Raw genomic sequence first — 20,306 nt, forward strand, 5'->3', positions numbered from 1 at the left:
TATAGGCAACATCTCCACTTTTTCAAACCCGCAGTTTAGTAAATAAAGCCATTGCTCTCTTTTAAGAGAACATTTTCACCCTGACTAGCAGAACATTGAGGATCCCTTCTTACCCCGAACAGTCCTGACTTTCAGGCCAGAAAGGGGTGGAGCCTAGCAATTTAGAGGTGTGGTATCATTAGATACGGGCATGGTTTGGGCAGATTTAGGATGTGGTGTGGTTGGTAACCGTGTAATGTTGGGAGATAGGTGACATACAGAGTTAATTCCACTTTCATTTACAAATACCTTTCTAAACATTTCTCCATCAGATATTTGAACTGCGGGTATTTATATTACTCTGCAGTTGACATTCAAAGATAAAAGTGTTCTATTGACTATGTAGATTTTATTTTCTACGAAGAGAAATCTATTCTAAACGTGCACACAAAAAACTGCGTTAATAATGGAAATTACGAATGAATACAGTATTTATATTTACTGAATTTGTATTATTTGAAAAAACACATGCTTTGCTAAGAACTTACACGGTTAAAACAAGTCCATACAATGGTATACTCGAGATCATTATAGGAGGTATCACAGGTCACATAAGTGAATTTCACCTAGCGAGGTTCTATGAAGAACCATAGCTGAACCAGGGATCCCAAATCTGGGGAAGCCTATCCAGGGTTTGGCGGAATATAGCCGTGGTTTTCTCCATTGCCAACCATATTTCACTGCTCAGCTCGAATATTATTGGTAGGGCTGATTGTTTTAATTTTGAAGCCCACCCAATAGAACACTGCACATTTCCGGGAGTGTTTGATAAAGTTTGGAATTGGTCTGCTCAATAAATGGTACCAAGGGTCAAGTGGTGGAAGATGAGAAGGGCTATTGGGGTAAATTTTGTGAACCCTCAATGGTGTCATATACCAACGGTACAATAACTTGTAGAAGTCTTCCTTGATAGTCGCGCATATCAAGCTAGACAACTACCTGTCTAGTCTTTGATGTCTAGTGTGATTGGAGCTCTGGTTCCCATTGGGTAACATTTATAAGATTGTTGCTACGGAATGTAGAACTCTATCTGTTTTAGTTTTGCTCTTGTTGGGTTTATTTAAAAGAAATGCTGTTCTAGCGTTTTTTGGATTACTCCAATTGTTTGCAAGGATACAAATATGACAGCGGGTTACAGTACACAGGTTCTAAAGCCATGAAAATAAAGTGCATTATATTACCGATGCATTCAAATTTCTTAGCAGGCGTGGTAAGCAGAAGTTTCCCATCCATCTCTGGGGGTCCTGTGCAACGGGCGATGCCGGGCTCCTTGTATCCGGTCTTCACCCAGTTTGATAGCCAGCGCAGGTTGCAGTCGCAGTAAAGGGGATTAGCTCCAATCGCTCTACCCAATCGAAAAAAACAAGGCATATTAGGATGACACAGAGTTATAGGTCTTACTGGTCTATAACAGAACAACAATAAAACAATAATCAACGACAACTTCTATACCAAGTTTGACTGGCGCAATGCTAATATTTCCAACAGACATACATTTAGAAAAACAGCGATCAGTAACATTCTACTAATACTCAACTAAAGATAGAATACAGTCAGGGTGGATTTGTGCAGGATTGTTACATTATTTATTGCAGTATCTGAGCCACCTGGCCCCAAGCATTCTCAATTCTATTTTTCATACGCGTTATATATCATAAAGGACATGTGTTAGGGAAGGCTTGGATGCAGACCATAAAAATTATATAACTACCCGCTCCTGTGCATCTATCTCTCTTCCCTTCACATGTGTGATCCAGAATGGCTGCTCATTAGTTAGTAACATGACCTTTTATCTCACGTTCTCTACCCCTCCTCGCTCTCACTCAGACTTGCAGACTCTGACAGTCTCTTATGACGGTGCTGTCCTTCTCACATAAACCCGCTCATCTGGTCATGGTGGGGGGGGGGGGGTTGAGGATTCATCTGGGCTCCCAATGTAAGGTCCAACAGCTAAGTGTTTCCCCATGCTTCAATTTCACTTCTTTGGAGGTCCCTGATTTACACTCCTAGGGCCTGATTCATTAAGGATCTTAACTTGAGAAACGTCTTATTTCAGTCTCCTGGACAAATCCATGTTACAATGCAAGGGGTGCAAATTAGTATTCTGTTTTGCACATAAGTTAAATACTGACTGTTTTTTCATGTAGCACACAAATACTCGATAGCTTATTTGTACACTTAAATTTAAAGTTGATATTTGTGTGCTACATGAAAAAACAGTCAGTATTTAACTTATGTGCAAAACAGAATGCTAATTTGCACCCCTTGCATTGTAACATGGTTTTGTCCAGGAGACTGAAATAAGAAGTTTCTCAAGTTAAGACCCTTAATGAATAAGGCCCCTTGTCCCCTCAGGATTGCAGTAATTTATAGACCACACAACTCTACATGAAAGCGCTACAGAATTTGCAGACGCGATATATATACATGATGATGATTTTGATGATGATGATGATCTTCCCACTCAGCCTTTATTTCTGACTGTGAATCTTGCCCCTTCTGTCAAATTGATGATCTCTACCTATGATGGGGATCCCGTCTGCTCAATGCATCCGCGGTCCCTGGATGGGTTATGTTTAGGAAGTGAGATTGAGCAGACGAGAACCCCAAGATAGTAAGGAGTCATTAATATGAGTAGGGCTTGATTAAGGGCACAGACCGCCCTAGGCTAATTAGCCGGTAGTGCCCCCTCGCCTTCCATGCCAGGCTAAAGGTAAAAAGTTACCTGTTCTTAATTTAAACTCCAAATTCCTACACCCCACCAATTTTACATTTGCATGTTTAGGATACCCCGCTCCACTTGGCTTTTTAAATGGGTCACGGGAATCTTTGTCACTCATTTAGTTTTGATTAAAAACAGAAGTGTATAGTGGAACAGAGGTGTGAACGAGCTCTAAGAGGGTGAAGATGTGGAGAGGTCTGTCACATCTGTGCCCGTCTCCGTCCTTGTCTCTCCTACTCACTTATCCTCAATCGCCCAAGGATGACTCATTATCTTCAGTCTTTACCCTGGAAATACCTCAAGATTAAAACGTTACTACATTTATCTTTCATGTTTTTTTTTTACTATTCTATTATATTTTAAAAAGAATTCCAGTTTAAACCTCTCCCTGTCACAATTCAGTACCCCCAAAAAGCTTGTCCCCCCCCCCAAAAGCCTTGATAATCAGACCCTGAATATGACAATGCTTTGGCCTCAAACAGATGACTCCAGCACACACAATGATTATTATTTAGTGAGTCTCCCAACCTCAATATCTTGTGCCCTACACCTCCCTGTCACTCTTCCACTTAGGACATTCAAACACATGCTGCTTCTTCCACCGAAACATTTGCAATTTATTTTGTCACTCAAACACTACAACACTAATATACATACATGCTAATTCTGTCCCGCATGGACTACTGTAATGTATGAATTTTTGGCAGTGTCTTATGTGAGATATGTTTATATTCTGGAAATGTTTTTTTAAGTGTATGCAAAATGATTTAAATATAGAGTTGATGTGGGGAACAAAGAATAGTTCTGATTCAAAGGATTACACCTAGGCAGTGAGCTTGTGGGGTGGGATTTATGATCATGATGTTAACAGAAATAGAAAGGTCACGTAGGCAACTTTTGCTGGTGGGTGGGAATATTATTAACTCTGCTTTTGAAAGATTGAGTTTGAGTTGGTGAGAGGACATCCAAGATGAAATGGCAGAAAGACAGTCAGTTACGCGGGACAACACCGATGGTGAGAGATCAGGAGAGGATAGGTAAATTTGGGTATCATCTGCATAGAGAAGATACTAAAATCCAAAGGAGCTTATTAGTTTTCCAACATAACTGGTATAGATAGAGAACAGCAGAGGACCTAGGACTGAGCTTTGTGGTACTCCAACTGATAAAGGAAGCGGAGCAGAGGTGGATCCAGAGAAATTAACACTGAAAGAGCGATTAGAAAGGTAGGATGAGAACCAGGATAGGACAGTGTCCTGAAGGCCTAGGGATTGTAGCGTTTGTATGAGAAGAGAGTGGTCAAAATTGTCAAATGCAACAGGGAGATCCAGGAGAATTAGGAGAGAGTAATGGCCTTTAGTTTTAGCAGTGATCAAATCACTGACAACCTTGGTCAGCGCAGTCTCTGTGGAGTGTTGAGAACGAAAGCCTGACTGACCAGGTAAGTCTCTCTAATAGCTTGGAGGGGCATTGGAGCTGAGAGATGGGACGATAGTTTGAGAGAGAGCACGGGTCAGAATTACTTTATTTCAGAATAGGAGTAATCACTGCATGCTTGAATAATGCCAGGAAGTTACAAGTAGAGGGAGAGAGATTACAGATTTTAGTTAAAGGTGGAATGAACACAGGAGACCGGGATCTACCGATTTATAAGGCAATAGGATCAGGAGGACAGGAGGTAGAGTAGGAAGATAAGAAGAGAGTAGATACTTCATCAGAGGTGCTATAAAAGAATTTAACTGATGGTCATCAGGAATTTAATATTTTATAAAACTGTAAGTAATAGGAGTGGTCAATCCTAACGGAGGGGGTGCCGAGTGCTTTACAAGTACATGTCACCAAGAATAGCATTTTTGTATGAGCTACAAAGTAATATGGTCAAATTCCTGAATATAATAATAATTACATCACCAGAATAGGAGTGGGCCGGAGGGGGGGACGTAGTAAATGTGGGCTAGTTGCCTGTCATGTACCATTAAAGATGATTGGTGTCTGACTACCATAAATCTGTCTGCAGAGAAGATTTGTATGACACGTGTGTGTAAGTGCGATAATAAAGTTGTTCTTTGTGTGAATATCATTAGCTGCAATGTGTTGAGTGAAGTCCTCTCTCTATTGTCATCTGCTATCTGCATCTACATTGACACATACGTATACTGAATAAAAAGCCTACCACCAGATGGCGCTCTGGAACAGCCAGCAGGATTGAATGAATTGCTCAGGGCAGTGTTAAGATTTGCAAACACCTAAAGCTTACTCTATTTCCCCTTTGTTTAACAGCTGTGAGGCACAGTGTGCTCAGCTGTCATAAATCACACTGTAAAGAAAAGAATTCCTGGAGATACTCTGCAGAATCGTCTTTGTTAGGTGTGAAAGCAGTTAAACCATGCTCCAAATCAAACAAAGGTTTGGGTGAAAGAAGGAACCGGTTTGGCTGCGATCCCTGGAACCAAACACAGCGCGCTCTGAATGCAACAAAGCAGCCAGGGAGGATCACAAAACAGGTGGAGGTGAAGAATCGGAACCCAGCGAAAAAATGTTGTGCTACTTATAATAACCATGAAGCATAGCTCTAATTATGATCTCAAACCGCAGTGAGAAGCACAGATAATTTGGCTTTATGATTTATTCACATCAGTTTCAGTGCTGTATGATTTGTAGCACTGACTGCCCGGCACTGCGCAGTTTCCTGACGCCACAAATAAACGGTGAGGACGAAGGAGGTTGAGGAACTTCTCAGCAAGACTATTGTTTCTCTCTTTCTGTCAATCAGAGCTCAGGACGCTAAATTACAAAGAACAATGCCTTTCCCTCTAGTTATACATATAATATAAACTAGAGTTCTGCCTGGGGCCAGGAAGACTTATTTAGAGAAGGTTACAATATGCCTTTTCATATTTCATTGTATTTAAAGGGGCAATCCGCCGCTGAGCTAGCTCCCCTCTTCTTTTCCGGCCCCGCCGTGTAGAATATTTGGCTCTCTCGAACCAATGGACTCCCCTGTATTTGGGGACTTGCCGTGAATACGTACTCTGTAAATTAGTATGTCTGCACCCCACAGCCACAACCAGCATCATGGTTTCACTAAGTACACAACAAAGAGAAAACTCACCTAAAAGCTGTTTCTCTGCGGTTCCAGAACAGACCATGAATAGTGCGATATAACAAATATAGCCCTACATTGACCTTATATTTCTGCTGCTTCAACGTAATATTCTATAAACAATGACATATGAGTTGACCCTAGGACACCCAAAGTACTATTTGTTTACTCCACAGTTTCCAATGTTAAAGAAAATTCTCACAATATTTTTCATTCATATACCCCTGTTGATACTAAAATTATGTGCAATCACTGTTATTAAGGTTTCTGCTGTTTAAAACCGTCATTTTAACTTACAAGAAACTCTAAACTCTCCCTTTAGTGGTGTAATTAGATTTTGACAGAAATTTCTGCTGAGTTGCGCCCCAAAGTGGTGCGAGGAAAGATTAGCGGAGATTTCTACCGGAGTATGGGAAAAAAAGCGTAGAACAACGCGGATAACTGAATTCCCCTCTAAGAATCAATCAAATAGAGTGCAACAACACAGTTTCAACAAAGTAAAACAATATTAGTCCTTTTGGGTGTGTTATGCTTCTGAACAGAGGAGAGAAGGAGAGATGAAAGCTCAGCTTACTATATGTTTTCAAACTGAACTGATGCATCCAGCTCACAAGTATATAGGCTAGAAACCGTTTAAATTTCTGCTTTTTTTATATACTGAGGGCAGCTAGAAAGTAAAACATTAATTATTAGAAATTAATCATCTTACTAGGGGATATAAGTCTAAACATTGTATGACTTTCAACCATTGTATGACTTTCAACCATTGTATAACTTTCAGGCTGCAGCGTACTTACAGGTGTGAGAGAGATGTGACGTCTGAGAAGATTCCTTCTGGAAGAGTAGAGATATCGTTCCCGTGGACAGACCTAGAACAAGTAAATCATTCTCTCTCAGGATGAGAACAGACACAGCACCTTGACAACACCTGACGGGAAACTGAACGTGACAAACAAAATATCCTACTCACAAAAGCCTCAAGGATCGCAGCCCCTCGAAAGCCAAGGGAGGAATACACCGCAGGGAATTATAACTCAGTATCCTGGCGGGATGAGAGAGCGAAAAAAGAATCACTTTCAGTAATAAATTGACTTCTTGGTTTTCACGCTGAAAATGGCACCGATGTGAAAAATATTATTCTTCCATTCTAGTATTAAAGTATGCGAGAAAGATGACACTGCTTATTAATTAAATTGATGTGCAATCTGTTTTGTTTTTTTTATTTACGTTTAACTGTCCGCTACAGACAATGCGTTCTCACAATGAACCTACATACTTCTTAAAGAGGATCCAGTCCCCACACACAGGGGAGAGAGATATGTTGTTGGTTGGACCAATATTCATCAGAACGCAGCCAATCAATTCACTAGGAAAAGCCGTGACATCACTGAGACATGGCTGGGTCAAGCCATAAAATACCTGCCTCCCATCTGGGTAGTGTGTGTGTGTGTGTGTGTGTGTGTGTGTGTGTGTGTGTGTGTGTGTGTGTGTGTGTGTGTGTGTGTATATATATATATATATATATACACAACATATTTATTTATATATTTATATTTATATTCACACAGGTCCATCCAAGAGTTGAGTTGCCGGATTACCTTCGCCAGTTTTCATCAGAGAACAACTACCCTATAAGGGCTGATGATAGCTTTCATGTTGGCCAGTAATGATACTATCCATTTTGGGGGCTCAAAGACTGCAACATCAAGTCAATATGGTTGTGTGGCTTTATTTAGGATGTTCCAGCCACACACTTACATTTCTATTCTGACTGTACTTTTATCATTCAGGAATTGCTATGACAATCATATAACAAATTTCCACGGAGGGCTTAGAAGAGTATGATGAAAAAAAATATATAATAATAATAAAATGTTTGGCCTTGAGAAGTAAGCCTCATTCTCTGGTTAAGAATTCACAGACAGAACCTCACATCACAGCAGTCACACACACAGCCGATCCTCAACAATGACCTTGACGGGAGAGAATAACTTACAATGTGGTGAGTTGACTCATGTTGGTAAAGGACGAGTTGCTGAGGGAGCTGATTTTGTTATTGCTCAGGTCTCTGTGAAATACAAGAGATCACCACGATTACAGTGAGAACAATTTATTTCCTCTCAAGACAATGGCGCAGTTAGAATGGTCAGACTTTCCCCCCATAGCGCTGCTCACACACAGTGATAGAGCAGAACGGGCCAGGGTGAGGGCTCCTGGGTGTAAGAAGACCGGGCACAGGGCAGAAGGAGGGGCACTTACAGAAGGACCAAGCTGGTGGAGATGACAGGGTGAGACCTCCTGGTGAAATATGGCTCTGGGTAAATCAGTGATGAGCAACCTGACACTCAAAGTGGCCGCACATTATCCTTAGTCTCAGTAATAAGTTAAAATTGTAAAGCGCTACGGAATTTGCTGGCGCTATATAAATAAATGTTGATGATGATGATGATGATGATGAAAATAATACATTTATTCATATCATCATCATCATTTATTTATATAGCGCCATTATTTCCGCAGCGCTGTACAGAGAACTCACATCAGTCCCTGCCCCATTGGAGCTTACAATCTAAATTCCCTAACATACACACAGACACAGACTAGGGTCAATTTGTTGGCAGCCAATTAAGCTACCAGTATATTTTTGGAGTGTGGGAGGAAACTGGAGCACCTGGAGGAAACCCACGCAAACACAGGGAGAACATACAAACTTCACACAGATAAGGCCATGGTCTGGAATTAAACTCATGACCCCAGTGCTGTGAGGCAGAAGTGCTAACCACTGAGCCACCGTGCTGCCTGCATAGAAAGCGATGCCTATCTGTAATAACATATCAGTAGGCATTTTAAATAAGTGTTACAAGCTCTAACAAACAAATTTGACAATAAAGCAGGAAGGAGTTGGGGGCCACAGGAGAAGGCTCAGAGGGCCGCACATGGCCCCTGGGCCGCCTGTTGCCCATCACGGGTGTAAATAATGCCCAGCCTGAGGAATATTCAAAACAGTTCAGTTTATTCCATGAGCTCTAACTCAATTTACTCTATAATCCATTAATAAGGTAAAATAATACTAACGCGATTAGATTCCTTCTGCTTTTTATAACTATGTAAGTTCTATCCTGTGCTCTCCAATGTCTTATTTTATTAACAGTGTTCAGCTCTGGCTTGTAGCAAACACGGTCATCCAGTTATGTATTTGGTGTGCAGGGGGCTCTACAAATGCTCTAGTGGTAATTGTCTGGAAGTTATTTTACCAGGATAAAGAGTTCTAACAATTCAGAGCGCACTGACCAAATCAAGGTGACTGTGATCATTATCATCATTATTTATTTATATAGAGCCACCAAACCTGCAGCACTTTACAGAGAATGTTTTGTCACTCACATCAGTCCCTGCTCCATTGGAGCTTACAGTCTAAATTTCCCAACACACACACACACACACACACACACACACACACACACACACACACACACACGTGTTAATTTTGTTAGCAGCCAATTAACCTACCAGTATGTTTTTGGAGTGTGGGAGGAAACCAACGCAAACACGGGGAGAACATACAAACTCCACATAAGGCCCTGTTTCACAATCAAACTCATGACCCCAGCGTTGTGAGGCAGATGTGCTAACCACTGAGCCACCGTGCCGCTACATGCATACATTGCAAAATGCAGGAATTTACATATCCAACCGCACACCTACAATATATATACATTACACAATACATTAAAAAGAGAGATGGCTGAGTGACTTGTAATAGAAAACATCCGAGTGTTAGAGGTGGTCTGTCTTCCCCGTCACGTCTGTCCCCAAACAAAATAAAATGACGCCATTGTAAAAGACATTAAGACAAGACAGTAGAATATTATAACAATGTGAAAGAATTAAATTACACACTCGTTACAGGAAAGAGATTTTTTGAAAAAAAAAAAAATAAGAAAACTCTTCTAAGCCGTAAAAATAAAGTATAACTGGATGATGGGGTATTATGACAATGCCCAGGGGGAGAGAATGATAAACCAGAGGTGGTGCATGGATTTAGCACCAGTATGGTGGATCACAGGTTACGCACAAATAATCAAAACTCTTCCTACTATTAAATACTTCTACAAGTGTTCCCCAGACGTGTACTAAACATCTGCAACGCTGTCTATCTCTTCCACATGACTAGGTGAACACAAGGAAAGCAGAACAAGCTGGTTATACTGAGTTATGTGTTTCTTACATAGCTGATCCTCTTTATCTGTAAAGCAATCTACCAACTAATACATTAATTGTTAATGACACCGTGTGTAACCCGTGTAGAGAAAAAAGTGGGTATTTTTAGAAACCGTAAACTGTCATTTCCACTGTATTTTTCCAGTGGATCCATGTGCAAAAAATGTGGCATTTCGGAAATATAATTGTAGCACTGATACCCCATTTGTGCAAGATCTTTATAACACGAGGGCTGTAGGCGAAACACTAAATTAGGTGCATTAGATGAAGGTGAGTTGGTGATCGCTCCTTATCAGAGATTTATATCTGTTTAGTACACCTTTATATTGAACAAGCAAATACATAACCAAGTGACTGATCTGCAATATCCGAGGATGCTGCGGGTCTACGGTTTAATACTTTCTGGTCCCCAGCACAGAACATCTTCCATGTTTGTACCCAGATCACCAGGAGATACGGTCACTGTAAATAATATACGTACAGTTTTATACTTACACCAGCTGTAAATACTTGAATGTAGACAGCTGCCTGGGTACCAGTGTGTACTGATTCCCATCCAGGTATCTGCAAGACAAAACCATTAATCCAGTTGAGTATACAGAAGACACTGCGGTCAGTAACGTTTTCATGATTATTATACATTATTGTGGTTGTTTATAAGGATAGAGAGAGACATTACTCTGCAGAAGAAATGACTACTGTTGTATATTCATTTAATTTGTCAAATGCTCATTGCATTGCATAATTTATTAATAAAACCCATTAATAACATTTGTATTTGCAGTTCTTGCATCGCCAATCAATACACGTGCAATATAAAACGTACCATACCACCAACTGTTGATTATAAGGATATTAAGTCTTGCGCCCTGCAATAGAAACATTTGACCTGCTGCCTCGCCTTTATTTAATACATATCAGCGGACATTATCCACTGACATATCTGTCACTAATACCTATATAAACACTGCATTCTGACATCAGAAGACTCCAGTTATAGAATAAGTAGTTATACATTAATTTGGGCCCAGCCCCAAGCAATGACGGGAGAGGTCATCTACTGCTCTCCAAACAAGCCAGAGCAGCAAGCCAACAAATGTGTACGGGAGATCCAACCAAGGAGGAAAGGGCACATTCATCACACAGCCAAGAACCCGACGGGCACCGGCAATAAATTCTGACACCAGAAATACCTAAATGTAAGAAGAAATGTCAACACAATAAAATACCGACAGTGTGATTGTTGACACTGAGAACATTAAAGGGCCAATGCCAGCGTGGGGTTGGTTTGTCATTGTGGCAGGGGAACCCCTGTCGAGTGTTCCCCTGCTGTAGTGTCACCCACCCCGGCTGGTTTGCCTAGTGCTGGTTGCAATAAAATCGGGGGCCCACACAATTTTATGCCCAATTTTGCTGTAACCAGCATTAGGCTGCCAGCGCTAGGGTTAATAGTGTTTATAAGGGGTGACCCCACACTTTTTATTCAATTCCTCTGTTTTTTACATTATACAGCCGCTGGGCCCTGCGGCTGTATAGCCACCAGACCCGCTGGCATTGCCCCCTTAATGTCGGCAGTGTGATTGTTGGCATTTTCAGTGTCAGCAATCCAGGCGCGGGCTGGGAGAGGCGTGGCCGGGGGGCACACAGGCGGCCGCATCCCATGAAAAGGGATGCGGCCACGTCATTGATGACGCGGCCGCATCCCCTGTCATGTGATGCGGCCGCCTGTGCGCTGACACGGCCGCATCTGATGTCATCAGATGCGGCCGCGGGGGAAAGCATAGTATTTTGCAGCCAGGGGGGCGGCCGGCCTACCCCCCGGCCCTAATAGCGGCCTGACCAAGCCCCCCTGCCCCCCGGGCCAGCCCGCCCCTGCAGCAATCACACTGTAGGTATTTTATTGTGTTGCCATTTCTTCTTACATATATGTATTTCTGGTATCGGGATTTATTCACGGTCACTGTTTCTAATGTTAGGTATTTCTTACCTGTCATTATTTTATGTGTCGGCATTTTACGGTCATTGTTATTGGCGTCGACAACTGTATAATTTATGGAACTGCTGGGTGACTGATAACATATTTATAGTTCTCACTATAATATATCGCTACATGTGCGGCGGTCCTTGTTCTGCGTTCACTGGTGGATACTGAGAGTATTGCCTGCGAGAGGAAGACGGAGACTTACAGCTCTGTGACGTTCTTCGGGATCCCTCTCGGCAAAGACAACAAGTGTTTGTTACTGCAGCGCACCACGGTGTCCAGGCAGGTGCACTCCTGGGGGCACTGCGGCTGCGGAGCGCAGCTCAGCTCTTCCTGGCCTGTGATGGTGACAAAACCAATATTAAAAGATAAAACATGTGCAGATATGGAGGATGTCTTAGACCAGGCCTGTCCAACCTGCGGCCCTCCAGGTGTTGTGAAACTACAAGCCCCAGCATGCTTTGCTGGTAGACAACCAGTTGATAGCTGGAAGGGCATGCTGGGACTTGTAGTTTCACAAACATCTGGAGGGCCGCAGGTTGGACAGGCCTGGATTAGACTGTTCACCAGTTATATCCGAACATTTCTACGGATGAAAAAATTTCCTCAAATATATTTCTCTCAGGAGAGAGTCTTCCGAATGTGGATAATAGAGTCATAAAGCTGCTCATGAGGCCTACATCAGGATAGGTTCTATATGTACAAGTGTTTGTGGTCCTCAGTTGTAGTCCAGTTATGGAAGGATGTTCTAGAGTCCATGGATGGGACCAAGCTGGCGTAGGACCTCTGATATAAGGTGTCTACTGGGTGACGTCACCCATGTGTATCCACAAACATACTCTGACCATTCTGCTGTCTCTTGATGATAAAAGCTACACCCCACTGGAAACATCCCAACCGCTCGGCACTCAATATCTGGCTAAATTAATTACTACCAACCTACAAAGTTACCTACATATGTGTAGAGGTTTAGTGAAGTCCAAAGTGACCATGGATAGAGACCCCTGCTACCGGAGGTCCCCAGACTTCCATGGGTAAGGACAATTGTGAGGCTTTGTTATCTGATCCGACCATGGGCAGCATGGTGGCTCAGTGGTTGGCACTTCTGCCTCACAACACTGGGGTTATGAGTTCAATTCCCGACCATGGCCTTATCTGTGAGGAGTTTGTATGTTCTCCTCGTGTTTGCATGGGTTTGTTCCGGTTTCTTCCCACACCCCCAAAATATACTGGTAGGTTAATTGGCTGCTAACAAATTTACCCTAGTCTGTATGTGTGTATATGTTAGGGAATTTAGACTAGACTGTAAGTCAGTGGCGGATCCAGGGGGGGGCAATCGGGGCGATCGCCCCCCCTACCAGGGGCTTGCTGCCGACAGCTGCACACTGTGCAGGTGCGTTCAGCAGTGACAGTATGTTGCTCGGCTGCTCTGATTGTGTTTTAAACACAATCAGAGCAGCGGGACAGCACACTATCACTGCTGAACGGACCTGCACATACTGTGCAGCCGCCGGCAGCCTTAGAACACAGAAAGGGGCGGGGCCTAAATCGCCCCCCCCCCCTAAAATCGCCCCGGGTAGGGCAAATGTCTGGGTCCGCCCCTGCTGTAAGTCCCAGTGGGGCCAGGACTGATGTGAGTGAGTTCTCTGTACAGCGCTGCGGAATCAGTGGCGCTATATAAATAAATGATGATGATTGGTAACAAGTATTGAAATATAACATTTTGATGCTGGCCAGGCATCAGTGCCTTCTGTGACCTGGAGCTCCAGTGTTTGAATGCGTGTTCCAGGACGCTGTCTCACATTACTTCTCCTACCCATCTCTACTCATCCTACACAGTGTGGGAGCCGCTGGATCAATATTCAGCGGGAAACACTAAATGCCTCAGTTCGTCAGTTATGCAGCGAGCTCCTGGTGCATATCAGAAAGTGACTTAGGATCCTTTATACAAAAGAATAAAGCTTAGTTTGGCCTCTGACATGAAGGTATAATAACCATGTAAAATACCTTCTTCACATCTGAAGTCAGGGAAGGCCACGTCCTGCAGGGGAATCTGCCGCAAGAAGTCTGGGTTCTGACAGCGAGGGTTTCCCGTCACAATCTTCCTCTTCCTCAGCCAGTCCCCCAGCCAGGCCAGCTGGCAGTTGCAGTTAAAGGGATTAGCCAATAGGTTCCTGCAGAGATACAACACATAGGGGGATATTTATAAAAAAAACCAAAACTGATGCAAAGGAAATAAGTGGCGTTGCCCATAGCAACAAATAAAATGTGTGTTTTCATTTTCTAAACTGCATTAGAACAAGTTGGTTGTATAAACTTTATTTTGAATATTGTTAGGAGCCTTGTTTCAAAATATTCTGTGCTGCTGATTACCCTGCTCCTTCCACTATATAACTCTCTGTGGCTTCCTGCTGCCCCTGTTCCCCTCCTCACATCTTGTCACTGCCCCTGTCACATGCAGCCCTGTCCTCACTAACACATCACTCATCTGCTGATATACGCTGTGCTGCTGAGAACCCTGCTCCTTCCACTATATATCCCTCAGTCTGTGGCTTCCTGCTGCCTCCATACCCCTCCTCACATCTTGTCACTGCCCCTGTCACATGCAGCTCTGTCCTCACTAACACATCACTTGTCTCCTGATATACTCTGTGCTGCTGGGAATCCTGCTCCTTCCACTATATAACTCTCAGACTGTGGCTTCCTGCTGCCTCCATTCCCCTCCTCACATCATAACACTCCCCCTGTCACATGCAGCCCTGTCCTCACTAATATATCACTCATCTCCTGATATACTCTGTGCTGCTGGGGACCCTGGTTTTTCCACAATATAACTGTCAGTCTGTGGCTTCCTGCTGCCTCCGTTCCACTCCTCACATCATAACACTGCAGCTTTTCGCCCACTACCATAATCGCATGAGTGATCAGCTCAAAGCCTCCCACAAGATCACCACAATGTATCCTAAAATACTCTGTTTCTCTGTGAGCATTACAACAATCTGTTTGGCTAAACTTTGTTCTATCCACTCCAACTCCAGTACAGGTACATGGATGAACAGGAGTTTGAGAATGACAACAAAAAGGACCTTGAATCTAGCCAAACACACCTTAAACATCACAGATTATGCATGCCATGGGAAACTTTATATCTGTCCTTTGCATTCATTTTCATAAATGCCCCCCAAACTATTCATATTAAGTACTGAGATGAATAAAATAAAATAATAACAACCGAATAATAAAAAGAAAAATTGTCTTGCGGCCTATCAATTGACGTTCCGCTAATTTAATGGCCATCCCAAGACTGCATTCCGGCAAGAAACGACTGAGTTGACGTCATAACAAGAGAATATTAATAGGAATTCTGGGAAGACGAGCCGGGGTCCACATAAAGACTTGGAGATACAGAGTAAGAACTAGGATCTGCCACATGACAACTGTCTGATGCTGAACTTTGAGGGAAGATTTCACATAAAAGCACAATGTATTCCTAGCAATGGTTTACTACAGTGAACGCCATTTAGAAATTGATGCAGCCGTCAATAACAGAGAACAGAACTGGAACATTTTGTGAAGAGCCATTAAAATTCAGCCTCTTCGCTTAAGGCAACATCTACAAACACATAAACAGGATCAATAGTTTATTTAGCACAGAAAGAAACGGATGCTCAGCACTATTCCGCACTTAGGATCTGGCTATGGATCAACCCTTTACTTTCTCATTACTTATTGAATTTTAGGTTATGAATAGCTTTTCACAGTGCGCAGTTCAAACGGCTAAGGTTGGCTTGATGACATAACAGTGGGCCACACGTAGACAACCCAGCCAACCAAAGACGAGGAATCGCCAGGGAAGGTGAGTGCTAGATACACTCTGTTAGAGGGTGTATCTAGCAGAAATTAAAAATTTGGGTAGTTTTGCACATTTAACCCCTAAAAAAAATTCCAGACATATGTTCTGTTTTAAAAGAGAAACTTATCTTTGTGAAAATTAAACTTATGTTGACACTTTTTTGTGCAATGTGTAATTGGACATTTTTGCTGTTATTTTGCAGTTTGAATAAATATCTACATATGATTGGGGAATTTTCGAGTTTCTGATCTCAGTATATGTTATAGCACCCACAGAGAACATAAATAGTGTCAGACATTCTGCAAGAAAAATGTAAAACAATACTGCTATAATACAAAACACAAACAGTCGCACAATACTAAACACACAAAAACAGCACATTCGTTACTATTGTATTAATGGCAGACAATATGAATGTTTAAATGTGAAACTTTGATTGCGGCCACACACAGAACAATTCTGCTGCACAGTCAAAGTGCCGTGTGACACGATCAGTGTGCAGTTTGGTGGCCGCAGTGACGGGATCACTTCTGCTGCACATTGGGGTCTGTTAGTGTGGTTAGAAGATGATACCACAAAAGCAGATTGTAGTTATCTTCCAACTGCACCAACCAACATGCCGTGATTTGCAATATCGTAAAATGTGGGGCTAGTGTAACACAGAGGGTTTGAGGGGGCACAAGCCCCAGGCCCCCTGTTCTCAGAGGTCCGCACAGAACTCACTGTCCTTGTCTCCCGCCTGTCCTCTGCAGCGGAGGGGTGCGCTCACCATACGGCGTGCCTGTATGACACTGTCACATGTAAGACTACGGGTATCTCTGCTGTATGCTACCACCTAACGGTATCATATTTTTTGTCATTTTCTCCCAGTCATTCTTTCACTCTCTCATTCTCTTGTCAAGACCATAGGAGCCCTCCCTATCTCAAATGTCCTTGCAAAACCCCCGCAAACCTTAATACAGCTCTGGCTTAATAGCAAATTCTCAAAGAATTGAGCAAATGACAAAGCTCTACATCGCCATCTATTGGCCATCAATGCTCTCCTTATGTTTTCACCAGCATGTATATACAGACACATATAACCAGTGCTGTTTGAGATGGTAAAAGTCAAATTGGCTGGACCCCTATATATGTTTACTTCCGACCTCTTCCGATGAGTGCAGACAGTGCCAGAAGGCCGCCCCAACTATGTGAATTATATGCATCTGCAGCACGGACTGTCTGTGCCAGTGCTCACTGTGCCTCCTGACCCGGTGGTACCCGGGCACATATTCTACATGCCCCCTAATTTATGGGACCCTGCCTGTAAACTCCACCAACCTCATCCCTCCTGCAAACGTTACACTCAACGATCTCCTACTTACAGGGTGGAGAGAGACTGCAGCGTGTCAAACGCCCCCGGGGTGATGGTGCTGATCTGGTTGTCATACAGGGACAGGAGCCGGACGTTCCTGAGTCCAGTGAAGCTGTCATTGTGTACGCAGCTGACCTTGTTGTTTCGGAGCATCCTGTGAGGCAGAAATGACATATAGAACAATTAGCTTCACTTTGTGACCTGGAATGGAATTAGAATTCAGAGCAATATCAGATGTAACCAAACTATTCACCCACTAGAATGTTCATTCATGCGCGTTACTTGAGCAGGAATAGTTTGCTTTAAATTTAACACACAATTGTCCAGAAATGAACACACAACACATATAAGACGACACTGCAATCCCTCCTTTTTTCCCCCACGGCACAATAAAACACAGATGCATTAAAATGTATCTATACCATTACAAGTAACGCTCCGTATAATGTCAGAGACTGGTGGTGCTAATATGACACTGTACAATATCTACTCACAATGTCCTCAATCCTTCCAGACCCCGGAACATTCCGCTTCGCACCGACTCCAGGTGATTGGCTGTCAGATGTAACTCACTCACCGGCGCTGCTCCCTCAAACGCCCCATCCTCAATTTCAGAGATTTTATTGTTGCTCAGATTGCTGAAATAGACATTTTAAGTGGTTGCAGTTAAATTTTTGTCCACGGGCTGGCTGGGCTGAGGGGCAAGGGAGCATCTACCCCCCAGGCTGGCCTGATAGTGAGCTACCTTGTGCTGGGTCACTGGGCCACCTGCATGACACATGACCTGGACCAGTGGTAGAACTACCATTGGTGCAGCAGATGCGGTGTACCAGGGCACATGGAGATAATGGGGCCCGTTGCATGGCAGATGCAGAGGGCCGGGGACCTGGCCCCCCCCCCCGCCTCCCTGCACTGGAGCCCACAGTTCACTAGTTCCGCCTGTGACCTGGACACTGATTAGTCTGGGCTAATCTGCTGGTCATGTGGTCTGTATGGTGGACACAAGACCTGGATACTGATTAGTCTGGGCTAATCTGGTCATGTGGCCTGTAGGGTGGACACATGACCTGGATACTTATTAGTCTGGGCTAATCTAGTCATGTGGTCTGTAGGGTGGACACAATACCTGGATACTGATTAGTCTGGGCTAATCTGGTCATGTGGTCTGTAGGGTGGACACATGACCTGGATACTTATTAGTCTGGGCTAATCTAGTCATGTGGTCTGTAGGGTGGACACATGACCTGGACCAGTGGCGGAACTACCATTGGTGCAGCAAATGCGGTGCACCTAGGCACATGGAGATAACGGGGCCCACTGCATGACAGATGCAGAGGGTCGGGGCCCTGGTTCCCTCCTTTCCGCATCCCTGCGTCGGGGCCAACAGCTCGCTAGTTAGGGTGGACACATGACTTGGACACTGATTAGTCTGGGCTAAGCTGGTCATGTGGTCTGTAGGGTGAACACATGATCTGGATACTGATTAGTCGGTGCTAGCAGAGGGCATGACCACTTACATTTTTTTGAGGTGCGGCAGTTTCCTAAAGAGTCCAGTAGCTTCTAGAGTAGCGATCTCATTGTTGTTCAAGCGTCTGCAATTTTCCAAAATGCAAAGTGTTTTAAGATGAAAACAGCCAGAGTAATACAGTTACATATGGAACATGAAATCTATAGTATATTGGGAGAAAATAGCAAACATTTAAATTAATGATGGTTGAGTGACTTTCTTTCTTCTATTGTGACATCAACATAGGTTCAAGTCAGTAATTTGATGCCAAGCCATTCATGCCGCATAGGGCGGAGCTTATTAGAACCAGATTGCTGTGCTGTGTTAATAGCACCAACCTAATATGGAAGTGGTGACATAAAACTTCATTCTGGATTAAAAAATAGATCAGTTAACACCTCTCTGCGATAGAGTTTCAGCAAACACAAATGTAACAGCCGGTAAACTGAGCTCAGCCACCACTAGTTGTGCGTTATGTAGAACGAAAAGCCACCGAGTCATAAACCTAATCACTTCTTCAATTATCAGATAACTGTTCATGTGAATTACTTGCATATAAGAGGGAGAGAAGATGTCAGCATTGCGGAATGGTGCGATATACTGATGGACTGATAGTGACATGTGGGGACAGAAGAGGAGATAGCAGAGATCTCATACATACAGCTCAGATGTAGACTGTGGGATACGCTCTGGGATTTTGGACAGCTTCAGGTTGGAACAATCCACCACGTTTGATTCACATCTGCACTTGGGCGGACAAACTACATCGCTGTTACATTCACTATTTAGCTGATAGTCCTCTGTTCCTGCAAGAAGATATAAACCAGCACTGAATCCATGCCACTATCAGGATTGTTGTACTACAAACTCAGATCCAGAAGCATAAACAATATTTAGGGTGTTATAAGGACTTTGCACCCACAGATGACTTATATTCTGGTAGCATTTGCATGTCCTCCTCCAACTATTACTCGTTGCTTTTTTCTTTCTTACGTCCTTATTTTAGCTTTTTAAGTTTTAATATCCGGGGGATACACCACAGCTCCGCTGCACTCTGAGCAACAACTTTGCTCACTTAAAGACACGGTTAGAGCTTCCGTACTTTCTGAAGTGTAAAACCGGGACACCAGTATGTTTTGTAAGACCATGAAATCTACCCGATACTTCCTTATAAGGTGAGACGTTTATGGAAATCTATCCCCACTCTTCCTGCTAATTTGTGCTGATAGGAGTTTCAATGATGGGACAATAAGTATTGGGTCTTGTACATTTTGGGTGATAAAAAGAGGACTGTCCTGGAAAAACTGAACTCATAGAAACTGCAGACAGGGCTGGAACGCAAAGACCAAAGCAAGAAACAAAAAGCAATGTATTTAGTAGAGGTTACAAGGGAGACAATAATTAATCTGCGGATGGGACAACCCTTTGATAAATCTTTTCAGGGACCTATGACTACATTTGCCATCATGGACAGTAAGTGGTTTAGTAAAGAGTAAGAGGACATGATAATGCATCATAGCACAGCA

General features: G+C 43.1%; 1 protein-coding gene across 1 annotated transcript in view; it reads right to left on the reverse strand.

Annotated features, from left to right (window-relative positions):
- Window positions 1–20,306, reverse strand: part of SLIT1 (slit guidance ligand 1) — a 247,506-nt gene that overhangs the window by 22,931 nt on the left and 204,269 nt on the right. The window contains exons 16-26 of the mRNA XM_075215910.1: window positions 19,442–19,586; window positions 18,791–18,865; window positions 17,768–17,911; window positions 17,284–17,427; window positions 14,074–14,240; window positions 12,272–12,404; window positions 10,581–10,649; window positions 7,861–7,932; window positions 6,835–6,906; window positions 6,662–6,733; window positions 1,221–1,384 (exon numbers count right to left, since the gene is read on the reverse strand). Of these exons, the coding sequence (XP_075072011.1) occupies window positions 1,221–1,384; window positions 6,662–6,733; window positions 6,835–6,906; window positions 7,861–7,932; window positions 10,581–10,649; window positions 12,272–12,404; window positions 14,074–14,240; window positions 17,284–17,427; window positions 17,768–17,911; window positions 18,791–18,865; window positions 19,442–19,586 (1,257 nt within the window). The remainder of the gene's footprint in view (window positions 1–1,220; window positions 1,385–6,661; window positions 6,734–6,834; window positions 6,907–7,860; window positions 7,933–10,580; window positions 10,650–12,271; window positions 12,405–14,073; window positions 14,241–17,283; window positions 17,428–17,767; window positions 17,912–18,790; window positions 18,866–19,441; window positions 19,587–20,306) is intronic.

The sequence above is a fragment of the Mixophyes fleayi genome, chromosome 6 (genome assembly GCF_038048845.1).
Source record: "Mixophyes fleayi isolate aMixFle1 chromosome 6, aMixFle1.hap1, whole genome shotgun sequence".
NCBI lineage: Eukaryota > Metazoa > Chordata > Amphibia > Anura > Limnodynastidae > Mixophyes > Mixophyes fleayi.